Here is a 16,763-nt window from a genome sequence, read left to right as displayed (position 1 = left end):
CTCACTTGATGCCCGGCTCAAATTTACACAGTTCAACTACATGCGGAGAACATACATGACTCCTGAGTAGCTAAAGGGCATGTACCTTTGAATGCCACTGACTAGCCGTAGATGTGATCAAGAAGGCATTACATTCTATCAAATGGTGTGGTTGTGTGGGAGGCTTGCGAAGTGGTGGGAGGACATCAGTAATTGCTTAACGGAATGGACTGGGTAAAGAGATTTAGACTCACTGAGTATCTGACTGCTGGACCTCAGAACTAAGGCTAATAAATCCACTGCCAAATTCATTGACCTGGCCCTATCTTTTGCTAAGCTCCAGATAGCCTTGACTTGGAGATCACCCTGAGGTCCAGATCATGAGAGATGGAAAAAGGACCTATGCTGATTTGCCAGAGCTGATTAAGATGTGTATGCTAGGCCATCAGAGTGGAATACAGAAACGAAAATGGTCAATACATTTTGAATTGCTGCTCAGAGGTATTATCCTGAAGATGGACAATACGCTGCCATAGAGGATAGACTTTGCGGTCACATACGTTTCGGCCTACCTACTTTTACTATATGGTTAGAATAGAACTGTGATCTTCGTATACTGCCTCTTGCTTTTGATATGTGCGCTTACAGATCTCTATATGCATCATTGTTATCATCATTATGTTAGAACATCCCCAGAGCATTAGCTGTATGATTTTGAACTTGGTGGGAATTGGCTAAGGTGGTAGTTAGAGGGGTTTTGTGGTTATGATTACTAGACTCAGTGACATTTACGATCTGACCCATTATCAGAAATGGGAAATTTCCAGTAACCTTATGTTAGAACGGCAGGCTACTGGTGTGCAGTGTTTAAATGTGAACATCTAAAAAAGGACAAATGATTAAAAACAGTCACAATAATTAAACCACCATTTAAAATCTAGAATCAACATCACATAAACAAAAAACACACATGTAGCATACCAGTACATCACTGCTCATCACAAATCACATTTGTATTATCAGAACCCCCAGGCTTTCTCATTTCTCATGAATCATTACGCCATGTTTATACTTAGTCCTTCTTGCTCGGGAGCAGCAATGTCAAGATCTCACCAAACATCTGGAAAATCCACAGACGAAAATGCACTGTGTAAAATACTAAACTACACAGAGCAAAAAGAAATCAATCCCTAAAGCAGATATAAATTGCTCTTATCCCACAACTACCCTGTGCTACCAACTTTTTGTGGGCGCTGAAACCCCTAAAATTCTACACATCAAAAAAGACACATAAACAACACGTCTACGGTTGGATGAATTGGAGATGGTGCTAAACCTCTATTTTATGAAGTAATGTGTCCCTGAGATAAGGCACCATTCAGCACATCAAAATATTTAATTAAGTAAGGACAGACCAAGTAAGTGAGTTACATAGCAGAAAAAACTATTTAGGAGAGTTCTTAAAAAAAAAACTCAGGAGGTACAGTACAGAAATTGTAAATGCATTTGCATATGGTCATTGCAATTAAGGCTTTAATGGGAAAATATGCAGTCAAAAATTATTCTAATTCCCAAATGAGCAACCGAATTGGGCAGCATCCTTGGTAGCTTCAAAAAGCCTCTGGCTCCCCCCTGAATTTCAGGGCTTATGTAGGAAAACATCTCATAGAACAGATCGGAACTGCATATTTATCATGGTGTGAGCAAATGAATACAATGTAGGAAAAAAGAACACAGAATTATGAAATGTCACATTGCCTTACGACTTAAGCACTACCTCACTATTAAATATTTGTTCAACCTCTTTCTCACCTAATGTCATCCGGAGATGTCAAAACAAAACTAGATAATAAAACAAGGGTGAACGTTTGTGAATGAATACTATGCAACAGGCAGTGGAAAAGACCTTGAAATGCTGGCATTATTACCGAGCCCATGTTGGAAAACCTTTTCTTCAAGAACAGCAAAGAACAATGTCAGTGGAAATAAACAAACCTGACTCTAGGCTTGACTGTGTACAGCACAAATAATAAACAGGGAGCTTGAAGGATGAAACATCCATTTTTACCAAGATGTCATTGAGGCATAGTTAGCATAGCTACAAAATGCACTTTAACATATATCAAATTGCTTGAAAAGCAATATTATCAAACAGTTTTTTTATTTTTATATATATATATGTGTGTGTTTGTGTTTGTGTGTAAATACAAGTGTAGATCCATATTCTGCACGATGTTAATAATGCGCAATTTTAAAAACTCACAAAAAGTCCGACAAAACTTTCCAATGCCGGATGTACTCATATTTTCTAATGTCAGGGACCTGAGTAAATCATTGTTCACAGTGCAAATAGGGAAGCAAAATCCACAAGATTTGTGAAGGCTTTGAAAAAGGAGTTGCTACAAAATATTGTACTTGTGGCAAATGGTTTTAAGGAGTAAATTACGTTTTGCAAAGTATTTGCACATGTGAGAAACTTAACTCTCAATAGAGTTCCTGAACTAATCTTGGAAAATTTCACCCGTTGCAGTTTCTCTGGATTTTTTTCTGGAATACTTTCTAAATTCCCCCAAAAACAGACATATGTCAATGAAAGTACATTTCTGATATGTTTTTTAAACAGTCTGGTGCTTTCTTTTTCGTTACTTTTTTCCACTAGGGCGGGGTCTTTTCTAAACAATGTTATATATTTGCAACCCTTGAGTAAACTCAATTGTATGAATACCTATCTGATCTAGCTGTTCTTTACTAGTATTGTGATTAAGTGAAAGGGGTGACCTAGAGGTATGTCTCTTCCTTGTTGCCCCTTTTCTCATGAGAGCCTAAGCTGGCATTGGCACCTTTGCCTTAATATTTCACATATAACTGTTACACATCACATCAGGTTTCTTCTCTTACTGCCCATAACTGGTTTTCTAAAATACATTGTCTTATACAACAGTTATGTTTTTTAGGGTGCTGCATTTCGGCTCTAATTCCCAGAGAATTATTTGCCTCTACCCACAGCAACATTCAGTGCATCCTGATTTTGTTTTGTTTGTTAGTTGATCCTATATGTAACCAGTAGGTTCTGATCAGCTGCCTCCAGCATGAGACTAGGTTTACAACAACTCATATAAAAAGAAAACTGAAATGTGAGCTTTAAAGACCAAGGTGAAATACCATTTGGGCAGATGTAAATATTTTGTGTTACTGTTTTGTCTATCATATTTGTATTTTTTAACATTTTCAGACAGCATTGCCAGCAATGAAGGGATATCAGCGCCTGACCTCTAAATTTTTACATCGCCTGGTCGGGACCGAAAACATGGCATCGGAGCACAGTATTGTCAGCCCTTACACCTCACGAGTTTTGAAGCCTTATATCAGGTAGACATTATATTTTGTTTACTCTTTCCCTAGAGTTATATCTTAGTGCATCATTGTTTTTTTTAAAGGAAACCTGCAGAAGTGCAGCAACTTTCTCGCAAGCAGACCTACAACACAGCACTAATACATTTCCAAATGTTTACTGCCTGTTAAGATATACGGATTTTTAATTTATCATAACTCCATTTTTGTAGCAGTGACTTTAAACAATTTCAGCAATTAACAATCTGGTGTTAATGTCACTTACTTATAAAAATCCATTTTAGTTAACAATTCACATCAGAACACTTAGAGGTCACGTACAACTCAAATAAGGCATCACGACAGGTAACACAGAGGGATAATAACAAGCAAAAGAGAAAGGTATTTATCCCTTTCCTGAAAAATGTGAACACATTTCTGTAGCAAGAAAAGGAAGGGGTTACATAATGCACTGGGATGTCCTGAGAAGGATCTGCAACACGCCTTCCACCTTATGAAATGAGGTGTGACAATGACAATAAGTCATTACTTGGAAGGGATCTTGCCTTGCTCCAGAATAGCCTACAATTATATGGCTGCTACTTTCCTATACATCTATTTCATTATGCATGTTTCCATGGCTTTGTCGCTTGTTTTTTTATATTTGTGCACTCATGAGTGGTTTGCGCTGGGCTAAACTCTTCGAACCATCCTTGCACGGTTCCTGCTGAATACCTACCGAAAATGAGAGAAGGAAGAATGTGAAGAGGCAATTAGCAGGCCAGTACTGGAAAGACAGATATTTTTAATTTGATACTTGCTCTGTTCTTTCAAACTCTTAAATATAATTTCGACCATTAGCGAATTTTGAATTCATTAAGATCATTAACTTATTTTAAATACACACCTAACTTGCAGTTTGGGGTTTTATGATAAGATTTAAATTTCTTTAATTTTCTCCAATCAAATATTTTACGTTCCCTTCTTCTCAATATTAGTAGTATAAAAACTTTTTTTCCTGTTGTTATTTGTATATAAGTGTACCAGATATATTCACAGAATATTATCAAAGCATATCTGCAGATTTTAGTTTTGTGTTGTGTTGGATTTTGCTTATTATAACTCCATTTTTCCATCATAAGCTCCTCATTGATAGTCATAAACACAAAAAATTCCTGTGCATTTGTGGGGTTCTCTAACACTTTTTCTTCAAATATTAAAAGTCAAACCTCAATGTCCCTAGAGTTAGCGTTGGCTCCATTGACAAATCTGACAAGCCTGCTTTTTATTGAATTTTTCCAGATTATGAAAGGCATCTAATCAATTTAATATGACCACATTGCAGCATCTGAAAAGAGGCAACCTTGAGTTAAATTGTAATTAAATGCCTATCAAGCACATACAGAGGAAGAAAAATGAAGTATAATAAGGAGCCTGTCAGGTCAGGCGTTCAAGGAATGTCTTGAAACTACACTGTTATTTTAAGGAGCCAGCGGCGTCCCTTCCCAGCATGCACAGTACTGCCGGTTTGCCTCACAGCCTCAGTTCTGTTTTTCCCAGTTCATGCTGAGAGGATCCCTGAACACTTTCTGGGTTTATTTACCTAATATTTTCTTAACTTTGGGCAAAAAAAAGTTAATTATTGTTTTGCTTCATTTCACTATTTCTGAGGCTACTCTACATTTTTCACAAATTTTCCAGCAAAAAGTGATTAAATAATTTTTCAAAATGCCTTAACATTCTGTGTGTGTTGTCTGTATTCCTGCATCTCACTCCGTTAGTATAAGATGCAAGGTGGTTGGGAAATAGTGGTACATTCGTTGTTCTATCATGATAGTAGTAACATAGTCCAAACTAGCTTCCCAAGTTGCAAGTGCTCAAGGAGAAAGAAAGAACCACCTTATTTCCTTATTTGGAAAGTTTCACTTTAATACTGAGCAGCTCAGAGCACACTTGAATAAATCCCTGTTAGGGTCAACAGTAAGTCAGTGTAGCTTTATTTTCTACTTAGTCATCATTGACCATACAGTGCCAACATGTGTTTTGTCAACATTACATGAGTTGTAGCTGACTTCTTCAGGGGTATAATAAATACAGAATCATACATTAGTTAGTAGCGAAGTCAATCGGTTCGAAAGAAAATAGTCATGCCATTTGTACATCAAAACACACGTGCCAATCATATATTTATAGAGAAGAAGGGAATCTCCTTACTCTCTTTGGTTAGGTGTCTGACTAGAACCTCATACCCCAAGGAAATAGATCATGCTCAAACACCTAAAGTGTGTTATAGTCCCATGAATAAAATGGAAAATGCTCATAGCATACCTAGTCGCTTTGTCTTATATACCTTTCACATGTCTGTGCCTCAGTAACAACTATCCCCTACAATCCAAAATGCAGTTTCCTGTGTATTAGCGGGAGTATGTTAAAGATCAAAGAAGACGGAATCAGGTCTTACCTCTTTTTAATTAGCCACTACTAGAGAGGTAAGTAGCCATTCAAATTATAGTTGTTCCTGCGTAAATCAGTGGCAGTGGCCGAGGGCATCATGTGACTCCGTAATGACGTCATCGACCAGATGTGACATCAACGGGGTCTTTATAACTCCCCCGCTGACGCCAGTTCCTATTTTTCCATGCATGCTGGTTATGTTGGCCATTTCGGCCTCCTTCGATGTTTTTGTCATCTTCAGAAACAGTTTGCTATGTCATCAGGATTTAAACCCTGTGGATCCTGTGCACGGCAGATGTTGGCTACGGATCCCCATTTGGTGTGCATGTGGTGAGCAACTTCTGCCGAAGGCTTTTCGTGAGCGTAGGATGAAGCTTGTGGCGGCACAACTGTAGTCTAGGTCTTCCTGTCACAGGAAATCTCCCTCTCCCGCTGACGTCCAGTCCCGGAGCCGTTCTAGAAGACGCTCTTGTGGATGCCGATCTCCTTCCACATCCACAGGTAAGTTGCATAGATGGTTGAGGCAGCCGCATTTACCGACCTCACTGCACTCAACCTCCTGTCATTCCTCAGCTGTGGAGACAAGATCTGCCCTGCACTGTCCTCCCTTTCAAGGAGATGGGGCAACTCTAGACCAGATGCATGCATATTATTCTTCCCTACATGTCATCTTTGGTCTTCTGCCTTCTTCTGGAGCGCCTGTTGGCACCAAGGAGGTGCACGGTGCCTGCACTGTGGCCACGTCGGCGGGTTCACCCTCGACTTCAGTTAAACCTGCAGCACCCTCTGACGTGCCTACTGTGATGTCAGTGCACAGCCCCTCGGCCCTGACATACAGTCAGCCCACTCCCGTGAGTTTGTGGCGGTGCCGATCGAAGTCGATTCCTCCCTCTCTGACAACGATGACGATGTTGCGGCTTTGCCTTTTTGACACCGGTCCACTTCGGGAACAGCATCCAGTCCTTCCTCCGCAAGACTCCATTACTGTCGCTCCTGCTGCACGGTATGGTGGTTTTGGAGTTAAGGCTTCCTAGAGAGGACAGCTGGTTATCTCATACGTCTACTGCTAGTGGCTGGGATTGTTCTCCGGCTACGGGCCTTCTGTCCCCTCCTGGACTTGCTATAGAAACAAGTTCCTCTGTTGCGGATATGCTAAAGAGAATTGCGGAGGTGTTGGGTCTCACCTTTCTCTAAATGGAGCTGGCTTGTGATCCTTTAATTGATGTACTCCACCATAGCCAGACCGGGGTTGAGCCAATACTTCCTTATAGCGAGGCATTACATGATGTCTTATTGGGTGCTTGGGCTAAGTCTGCTTCTGGGTCTCCGGTTGACCGGATATGTCCCACAGGCACCGTCCTGCCCCTGGTGACCTACCTTGTTTGATCAGACATCCTCCTTCCAGTTTTGTGGTGCAGGCTGCATTACATTTTCCTCATATGGAGTCCCTTTCCCATGCTCCTCCTGATAGTCTAGATCCCTAGATGTCTGTGGCAGGCATATTTTTTCCTCCACAAGTTCTGTGAACACGTCTTCTGTTCTTGGACGTTTCTCTCATTCCTTATGGGACTCTTTAGCGAACAGCTTGCCCTCTTCTCCAGACGAGGTCAGGAGTATTGTTACTCCTATAATTCAAGACCGGCGGGATGCTGTTAAATTTATCATTCTCTGTGGCATGGATTCCACTGACCCTGTGGGTTGAGCTATCGCTTCCTCTGTTGCTCTCCGTCGCTGTGCCTGGTTATGTTCCTCAGGGTTCCTTCTGCCAATACAATCTACATTACTGGACATGCCATTTGATGGTGCCCATTTGTTTGGTGCACAGGCTGACTCGGCCTTGAGATGTTTTCGGGATAGTAGAGGTGGAGCTATCAGTTAACCTCATCTCCCTCTCCACTCTTTGGCTTTTTCATCATTACTGTGGGATTTTCATTTATACTGTTTTGCTTCATTGAGATGCCGATGGGTGTTCCTCCTTGCCAGGTGCTGAATTTCCATGGCTTTTCAATTCATGCTTGATGGTAAGGCTTTTTTCTTATCTTTATTACTTGTTTTCAAGTAATGATTTCTGCTTCATGGTTTATGTTGCTGTCTTAGAGGTTATCATTTTTAACACACCTGAGGTAAGGTGCTATTGATTGCTTCACTCTGAAGACAAGCTTATGCTTCACTCATACCTGTCTGGTATATATCGTACTCTACATGGAGTACTAGAGTTCTATGCTGGTATGCTTAAGAGCAGTTCTACCTGTTTTTCCCCTTTTTTTTTTTTTAACTCCCGTCTCTCCCAGGTCATACAGTTAGTTTATCTAACCTTTGCCTTTATCCCAATTTACTAGTATCCCGTATAGGGAACTGGAGATATTACCAGCTCTTTGTTTTCTTTAACTCTAGGAGTATTGATTCCTATGTCCCTGTGTACTTTCAAATAGGTTAGCTGTGGTGGTACCTTTTGATGAGTACAGTTCCAGTGGCGGCTGGTGACATTTGAAAGTGGTGGGGCGTAATAGTCTGGGTACGACTTTTATGTAGCGAGATCAGCTCAGTGGACAAACGTGGGATCCAGGGTGGGTCCTCCACCCAAGAAAAAATAGAAAAAAAGATTGACAAGTGGTCCATTTGAAAGGAAATAAATTTAGTGAGAAAGCAAGGTTTATAAAGCAGTGGGAATGTATAGTCTTGAAATATCAAACCCATATCTTACTGCATTAATACGTTCACACTTTACTTTAATGTGCGAATTGTACACTGCAACAACTTCAGGCCCTTTAAAGTGTGTGTTTACCCACTGTCTTGCCCTCCATGCCCTCCATGCGGCATCAACTTTGAAAGAATATGTTCTAACCAGGCATCAGGAAGCACACACAACTGCTGGCTGCAACCAGTCATACAGAAATATGTGCAGACAGGTCTTTAAGTGGGATGAAAAAAGTGGGGGCTCTCTAAAAGGGAAAATGGAAAATGAGATGTTAGTGCATCCAGAAATATAACACAACAATTGACATCACGTAATGCCTGTCAGTACAGTTGGCTTTGTCAATGGTTGTTAGCTGTGGTAAATAAATGAGTAACAACAATGATTAGTTATAAATAATTAACATTGAAAATGTTTCAATTCTGAAATTGTGAGACTATGAATTAAATATTGTTGAGGCCTGCGGAAGGAGTAGGGCCTTCAGTTATTTGTCTTTAATGTTAGATATGTTTGCCCTATTTCTCTTCACATCTCATCCATCTGCACATTTTCAACCTCCTCTCTCCTCTTCACCACCCTCTTTTCACTCTCCCCTGAATGCACTCCCTGCATCTCCCTCATTTTACCACCCCAAACATACATTGCACTCATTCACATATGAGCACTTTATTTCCTTTTGCTTTTGCTTTCTAAATATTATGACCTCTGTGCATCCTCGTCACACATTTACACTAAAGGCCAGATGTATCAAGGTTTTTTGCATTCGCAAACGGTGCCCGTTTGCGAATGCAAAAAGCCAGTTCAGAATGTAAGAAAGACATTCTGAACGCAATTTTAAGGAATCGCTAAAATAGCGATTCCTTAAAATTGCAACCCTGTTTAGAGAGTCGCAAATTGCGACTCTCTAAATAAAAAATCGCAAATAAGGATTCCTTATTTGCGATTTCTTAGCACATGTATGAAGCCATTCCTAAATGCGATTTGGGCATTTAGGAATCGCTATTTACCACCAGGTTGAACCTGGTGGTAACCATGTGCAAAATTTAAAAATGCATTTTTAAAATGTACATGTAAAGTTCACATACCCTTTTGGCATGTGTGCACCTTAGATCTAGCTTAATTTACTGGGTCAGCTTGCTAATGCCGAGCAGACTTGTATTCTGAGCACACATATTGGTTTTGAGGGGGGCAGGGGATGCGTTATACTATGAGTGGGCATGTAGCTAATTTACACCACAGTGTGCGATTCTGTACTTGTTTGGCTAATAACTCAAGGTGGCATGATATAAGATTTGAGGATATATAAGACGGAATACTATATCTCGTACTAGTATTTGAGATGATCTGATTAAAGTGTTGCTAGACGTCTCCTTTATTGATAGCTGCCATACAATAGATTAAGTTATAGAGGAATTTCACACAACTGCTAGCACATTAAAGTGATTGTTTGATTTCACTGATTTACACAGGAACAACTATAATTTGAATGGCTACTTACCTCTTCTCTAGTAGTGGCCCATTAATAAGAGGTAAGACCTGACTCCGTCGTCTTTGATCTTTAACATACTCACGTTTGTGACAGTTATCACACGCAAATACAGGGGAAACTGCATTTTGGATTTTAGGAGATAGTTGTTACTGAGGCACGGACATGTGAAAGGCATATAAGACGCGTTGACTAGGTATGCTATGAGCATTTTCCATTTTATTCATGGAACTATAACAACGCTTGGGTGTTTGAATGTGATCTATTTCCTTGGTGTATGAGGTTCTCGTCTGACAGAGAGTAAGGAGATTCTCTTCTCTATTAACATAAGATTGCCATGTGTGTAGTTTGATTCACAAATGGGATGATTACATCTTTGGTGATGGGATTTTCTTTCAAACCGAATGACTCCTCCACCAACTGATGTATGATTTTGGATTTATTATAGCCCTGAAGAAGTCCGCTTCAACTCATGTAGCAATGACGAAACACGTGTTGGCATTGTATGGACAATGATGACTTGCTTAAGAAGAAAATAAATGTACACTGACTTAGTGTTGACCCTAACGTGGATTTATTCAAGTGTGCTCGGAGTTGTTGAGTATTAAAGTCTCAATCTGTTAGAGTGTGAAATTTGTCAGAAAATGTCTTAGAGAGTCCAAAAAAGACTGTTAGGTAATTTGCCTGAGACAAACTTGAAAACCTGCATCCTGAAAAAGTGAGGAAAAAAACAGAGAAAAAAGGCCAGAGAAGGGGCTCCTTTTTTTGAATCCAGAACGTCTTTCACTAAAGACTCCCACAGAGGACGATCTAGAGAGAGGAAATATAGAAAAAGTCACCCGCATTCTGGACACTCTAACCGCTCTCGAGAACACCAGGAGATGTTGAGGCGACGACAGCACCATCGACAATGACACCTCAGTTATCGCTAAGTTTACCTTCAGCATCAGTCCCAGTTCTAACACCACAACCGGCGACAGCAGAAGACTCAACACAGATGCATCATCCATTGATGTCTAGGGGATCGGCTTCATTGATGTCAATGTCAAGATCGCCATCAAGACACAAGATCGCCATCAAGACAGTCAGAAATGTCTATTTTTTTCAGTTTCTAATACTTATCAACCAGAAAATGGAAACTGGTCTACCCAACTTTAATAATCCCACAGATTGGTTCTGTTCAAGAACACCCTACTCCTCTAAACTTATATCCTAGACCTATTTCTTCTACAAGGCCTGTAATTCAACCATAGGAATTAGAATCAAGACCAACAGAAGATGGAAAAGAAGATCACCTTCTCAGTTTCTTTCACCACCTATATCTTATTCCACTGACTCCTATTCTACATACACTCCCACTTCTCTGGCACCGTCAACTCTTTGGTTGTCTCCCTTAGATGAAATTCTTACTTTTCAAGATGTCCTAGTCAGAGGTGCCAGTAACTAAATATTCATTTTCAGGTGCCAGAGCCAAAAGTTTTTGTGATAGTGAAGACCCTGCAACCAAGAGTTTCACCAAGACCGACCTTACCTTTGGTACCAGTATTTGCAGAACTTGCAGAAGAAAAGTTCCTTACTCCAGCCACTATTAAGGCTGCAACTCCATAACTTCTCGTTAAAATACATAGCTTCAGAGCAAGATCTTATCTTCCTATGGCAAGATCCAAAACCAGATTCATTAATAGTCTCTACCTTAAGAAAGAAACATCCCTCAGCCCTAATGGACTTCAGTCCCTCCTGAAAGGGAAAGTAAGAGACTGGATGCAGTAGGAAGAAAAATATGCATCTCTGCAGCTGTAACTTTAAAGGACTCTAGTGCATCTGCCCTATTAGAGAGATATGATCAGACGCTATGGGGATCTCTTTCTGCGTTTGCAGATGATCTTCTTAAAGAAAGGGGACACAATTTAGTTTGTAGTTTGTAGAAGCGGGACAGACTGCCAGCGTATCCATAGATTAAGCAGATTGGTCCATTACACAATTCCGTAATGGCATATCTCTTTGCAGGCAGTCTTGGCTTAGACTGACTTCACTGAAACCAGATGCTTAGTTGAAAGTCATGAATCTTCCTTTCAGTGGACCAGTCCTTTTTAGCCCCAACATGAATGAAGAGATGGAGTGCAAGAGGAAAGAGACATAAAGCCCTAAAGCAGTGGGTTCAGATAAAAGGGAGAAGTTCTATTATTCCCAACGCTATCACAGGGACCATAGCTTTCAGCCCAGGCAGAGGGTTCAGTCCCTTCAATGATCCAACTATTCTCAGCCCCCAGGTCGGCAACACCAACAGTTCCATCATAGGAATAATTGAGCAAGAGAACAGCAGCAGCCACATCGCCAATACTCTTCAAAATCACGATCATCATCAAAACAGTGAGAATCACATTCCTCCTGTTATGTTTCCTACTGCGGTGGGAGGTAATGTCTCACATCATTTAAACCCAGTGGAGATTGATAACCACCCACAAATGAGTCCTACAAATTATCCAAAATGGCTGCACTATCCAGTTCAAACATCTTCCACCTTCAGTACCTTCAAAATCCACTCCAAAACGTCAATTGCTGCAATAAAAAATAAAAAAAAGAGTTCATGTCTTTCCTTCAAAGTCCAGCAATAGAACTGGTTCCTTTATCTTTTTAAAAAAGGAAAAGGTGTCTATTCAAGATACTTTTTGGTACCCAGGAAAAGTGGAATTCAGGCCTTTAGCTGACCTAAGACAGGGAACAAATATGTCAAAAAGCTCAAATTTAAGATGCTAGCCCTGCATCAAATGTGCCCCCAATTGATGAATGGAAACTGGATGTGTTCAGTGGATCTACAAGACCCATATTTGCACATACCTATAGCAAAGAAACATAGAAAAGTCCTAAGATTTGTAGTGGGAAAAGCCCATTATCAGTACACAGTTCCTCCATTCGGTCTAAAGTCCGCAATCAGAACATTCTCCAAATGCCTGGCAGTGATTGCAACTCACCTCTGGAGAAAGAAGATTTACATTTTCCCTTATCTAAATGATTGGCTTATAAAGGCACGCTCTTATAGTCAAGTGCAGTAAGATTTCACTATAAGGGCCAAACTCTTGACAAGGCTGGATTTGCATATCAGTCACAAGAAGTCTATCTCTTCACCTTGACAAATTCTTGAGTAACTAGCAACCACTCTGGACACTATAAAAAGAGAAGTGTATTCTCCAGAGGAGAGAGTGTATATTATTTTTCGGAAATATCACCTACTGCTTCAGATGTCCCGTTCAACAGCTCTTCTAGGTTTCATGGTGTCTTGTATTTATCTAGTTCTGAATGCACGTCAGTGTCTCGAAGATTAATGGTATCAATGTGAGGGCAACTGGAAAGACAAATGTTTTCTCAACACTCAAGCCAAACAGTCTCTGATGTGGTGGTGCAATAGGTGCAATTTACTGAAGGGAATTACTTTTTTCCAGGGTCTTCTAAAACAGAGAATAAACATATGCTTCCCTGACGGGATGGGGAGCGCATTTACTAAATCTCACAGTACAGGGTCAATAGTCTCAAAAAAAGCAATTGTACCATATAAATGTTCTGGAATTGAAGGTGGTCCATCTAGCCTTGAAGGCTTTTGCAACATCTCTGATGACCAGCAGAATACTTATTCATACAGATAAAGACACAGCATTGTACTATTCAAACAAGAAAGGGGTACCAGATCAAGTATTCTGTCTCTAGAAGCTCAAACAAACTGGCAATGGAATCTGTTGATTCTAGCAATTTATTTAACAGGCATCCAAATTTGTGAAGCAGGTCTAGTAAGCAGATACTTCATAAACGGCCATTAATGGGAATTGGACAATGTAGTTTTATTAAATGTTTGCCAAGATGTGGTTTCTCAACATAGACTTATTCGCCAAGAGAGAAAACACAAAATGCCCAAACTTTGCATCAAGAATGAGACAACCAAATGCTTTGGGCAATGCCCTTTTTATTGAATGGTTGAAAAGTGTTCTATATGTCTTTCCTCCAATCCCATTGGTACTAAGCAGACTCAATGCTTTAGATGTCTTAATTATTTTAATGGTGACAGAGTGGCACAGACAGTGGTGGTATACAGAGCTGCTTCCATTCTCCATCAGACCCTAGAAGAGGATTCAAAGGAAGATTGTTTTCACCAAACATACACTCCTGGAGTTAGGGGCAGGGCTTCTGAAATTATTTAATATAGACACCTAAATCTTCCTCCAGACTGTATGGCCATTCTCAAAGAAGCTAAACCTCCAAACACTAGGGCGTCTTATGCTTTTAAGTGGAAAAGATTTATCATCTGGTGTCTCCAAAACAACAAAGATCCAATTAAATGCCAAGAAGATGTCCCTTTACCATATCTGCTTCTTTTGACACGATCAAAATTACAATTCAACTCAATCAAAGTACATTTAGCTGCCATAACAGCATACAGAAAAGGGCTGAATCAAAGATCCTTCTTTACTATACCAGTTGCTAAAGAATTCTTAGAAGGATTGGAAAATACCTTTCCTATAATAGACAGCCTCCTCATCCATGGGTGTTAATTCCAGTTTTATCTAAATTAATGGCTTCTCCCTATGACCCCATACATAAGACCTCAATGCAGCACCTCACCTGAAAAGTAGCCCTTTTAGTATTTATTACATGAGCAAGAAAAGTTAGCGAGTTGAAGGCTCAGAATGCTTTAGAACGATTTACAATTGTTCACAGCAGTTGAGTAGTATTAAGAACACATTCTATGTTTTAGCCAAAGTTGTGTCAAATGTTAACATTAATCAAACAATTCCACTTCTGGTATTTTTCAGTAAACTTTTTTCACAAGCAGAAAGGGCCCTTCATTGGATGTTCAGAGAGTTCTTAACTTCTCTTTCGATGGAAGTAAAGAAATCCACAAAGCCAGTCAGTTTTGATGATGATTTAGGAGCTGATTGTTTTAGTTCAGGCAACTTTAAACAATCAGTATAGATAGAGTAATTCTCATTTGCCACACACCTGCTTAGTCTATGCCTTAACGTTTTTTTATTATTTATAGTTTTGTATTGACTGCCTCGAGTTAGCTATAGGCTTCTATTCTATATTTATGACTATCAGTGAGGATCCTTCGATGCAGATAGAAAAATTGCTGACATGTATTCCTAGTTCTACATCATAGTTATCCTCCCATAAGTTATAAACAACCCTTCCTCCTCCCCAATTGTCAGTACATTGGCTATATTTTTACCTTTGTAAACCATTTCTGTCAATCAAAAAGAACTGAGGCTGTGAGGCAAACAGCCAGTGCAGTGCATGCTAGGAAGAGAAGCTGCTGGCTCCTTAATGTAACAGTGTATTTTCTTGCACTTTTTATACTCCTGACCTGAGTGTCTCCTTTTATGCTTCATTGTTTTCCTCTGTATGTGCTTGATAAACAGCTTTTACAATTTAACTCAGGGTTGCCTCTTGTCAGATTCTGCAATGTGGTAACATTATATTGATTAGATGCTTTATATGATCCAGTAAAAAACAGGGCTAATTCTATGGACATTGAAGTGGTCCCTAACAACTAATATTGATTTTCAATATTTGAAAAAGTGTTTGGGGATCCCCGCACATGCATGGGAATAATCTGTTTATGATTTCAGTGAGTATACCTACGATGCACAACTAGGAATACTAGTAAATAACTTTTTTTTTCTTCCCCCCAATGTAATGCTGATTGTCAAGGCGTGATTATGAAACAAAACCTCTAAAGCTGAAGCTTCTGGGAGAGATCCGTTCCTATTCTCACCGAAATGACACAAGCTGGAAACCTGAGCCCGATTCTCCTATTGATTACTGTTACGTACGCCCGAACCACGTTCCTACAATCAATTCCATGTGTCAGGAATTCTTCTGGCCAGGTAGGGGTAGGTCATTTTATTAAAACATTGCATTCAATAAAGTTTTTGAATGCCTCCAGTTGTTTTATATTGATTGCTTCTAGCAGATAATGTAGCTTATTATTGTAAATTCAGGAGAAAAGCAGTGTCTAGCGCCATCTCCTATGCCCATTTGTCAAAAAATATTTATTTTATTATTAATTTATGTTGAAAAAAGTAAGAAAATCTAACGATGCATCGATATGGGGTGACGTGAAACGGAGTAGAACAGAATAAATTATTCGCTACGATAATGGTCAAGAGTAGACCAATGATTAGGTTTGGCTACCTTTTTCAGGAATTGTTTAAGCAGATGGGCATTGAGTTTTTTCTTGAAGGTCAATAGTGGGTTAAGTAGAATTGAAGAGAGTTCCAGGAGAATGTCTGCTCTACAGTAGGATTGTTTATGTACAGTAACTGACCTGAACTTCTGAACCTCCCCTCTTGAACTGCCTGATGGTGATGAGGAAAGGCTAAATATGGTGGATTTTTGTCATGAATGCTTTGTGGACTAAGCAACATACTTTGAAGTGCACTCACACTGTTGTTTACTTGATGTAAGCCTCACAATGTCCTAGTGTATTTATAATTTGAAAATATTAATTTTGCTGCTAGGGTGGTACTAGCAGCTCAGAAATGCACATATTTCGATGCTTCATGTTCTTCCTAATAAATTGATTTCATGCAAGATTCCTGATCTTTGGCCTAAATTATGAATTCTTCAACATGCTATGATCGAGTCAGCAAAGTTCCTAAGGATAATGCTGTAAAAAAAAAAATTAATATGAAAGCACACATCAGTCGCATCCACAAGAGAAGCTTTTATCCAAATGAACCTCCTGAGGAACCATATACCACTTCCGGATTTAAAGAGAGCAGCAGAATCCCTAGTCATCTCCAAACTAGAATACTAGAGCGCTACCTT

At 39.7% G+C, this 16,763-nt stretch overlaps 1 protein-coding gene across 4 annotated transcripts in view; it reads left to right on the top strand.

Annotated features, from left to right (window-relative positions):
• The window catches only part of KAT14 (lysine acetyltransferase 14), a 395,910-nt gene that overhangs the window by 278,888 nt on the left and 100,259 nt on the right, over positions 1-16,763 (top strand). For all 4 annotated transcript variants that reach the window (XM_069234742.1, XM_069234740.1, XM_069234741.1 and 1 more), the window contains 2 exons: positions 3,212-3,348; positions 15,645-15,820. In XM_069234742.1, the coding sequence (XP_069090843.1) occupies positions 3,212-3,348; positions 15,645-15,820 (313 nt within the window). The remainder of the gene's footprint in view (positions 1-3,211; positions 3,349-15,644; positions 15,821-16,763) is intronic.

This window comes from Pleurodeles waltl, chromosome 5, assembly GCF_031143425.1.
Source record: "Pleurodeles waltl isolate 20211129_DDA chromosome 5, aPleWal1.hap1.20221129, whole genome shotgun sequence".
In the NCBI taxonomy this organism is placed as follows: Eukaryota; Metazoa; Chordata; class Amphibia; order Caudata; family Salamandridae; genus Pleurodeles; species Pleurodeles waltl.
Note: the sequence above shows the minus strand (reverse complement) of the source record. Positions and strands in the feature narration are given on the sequence as shown.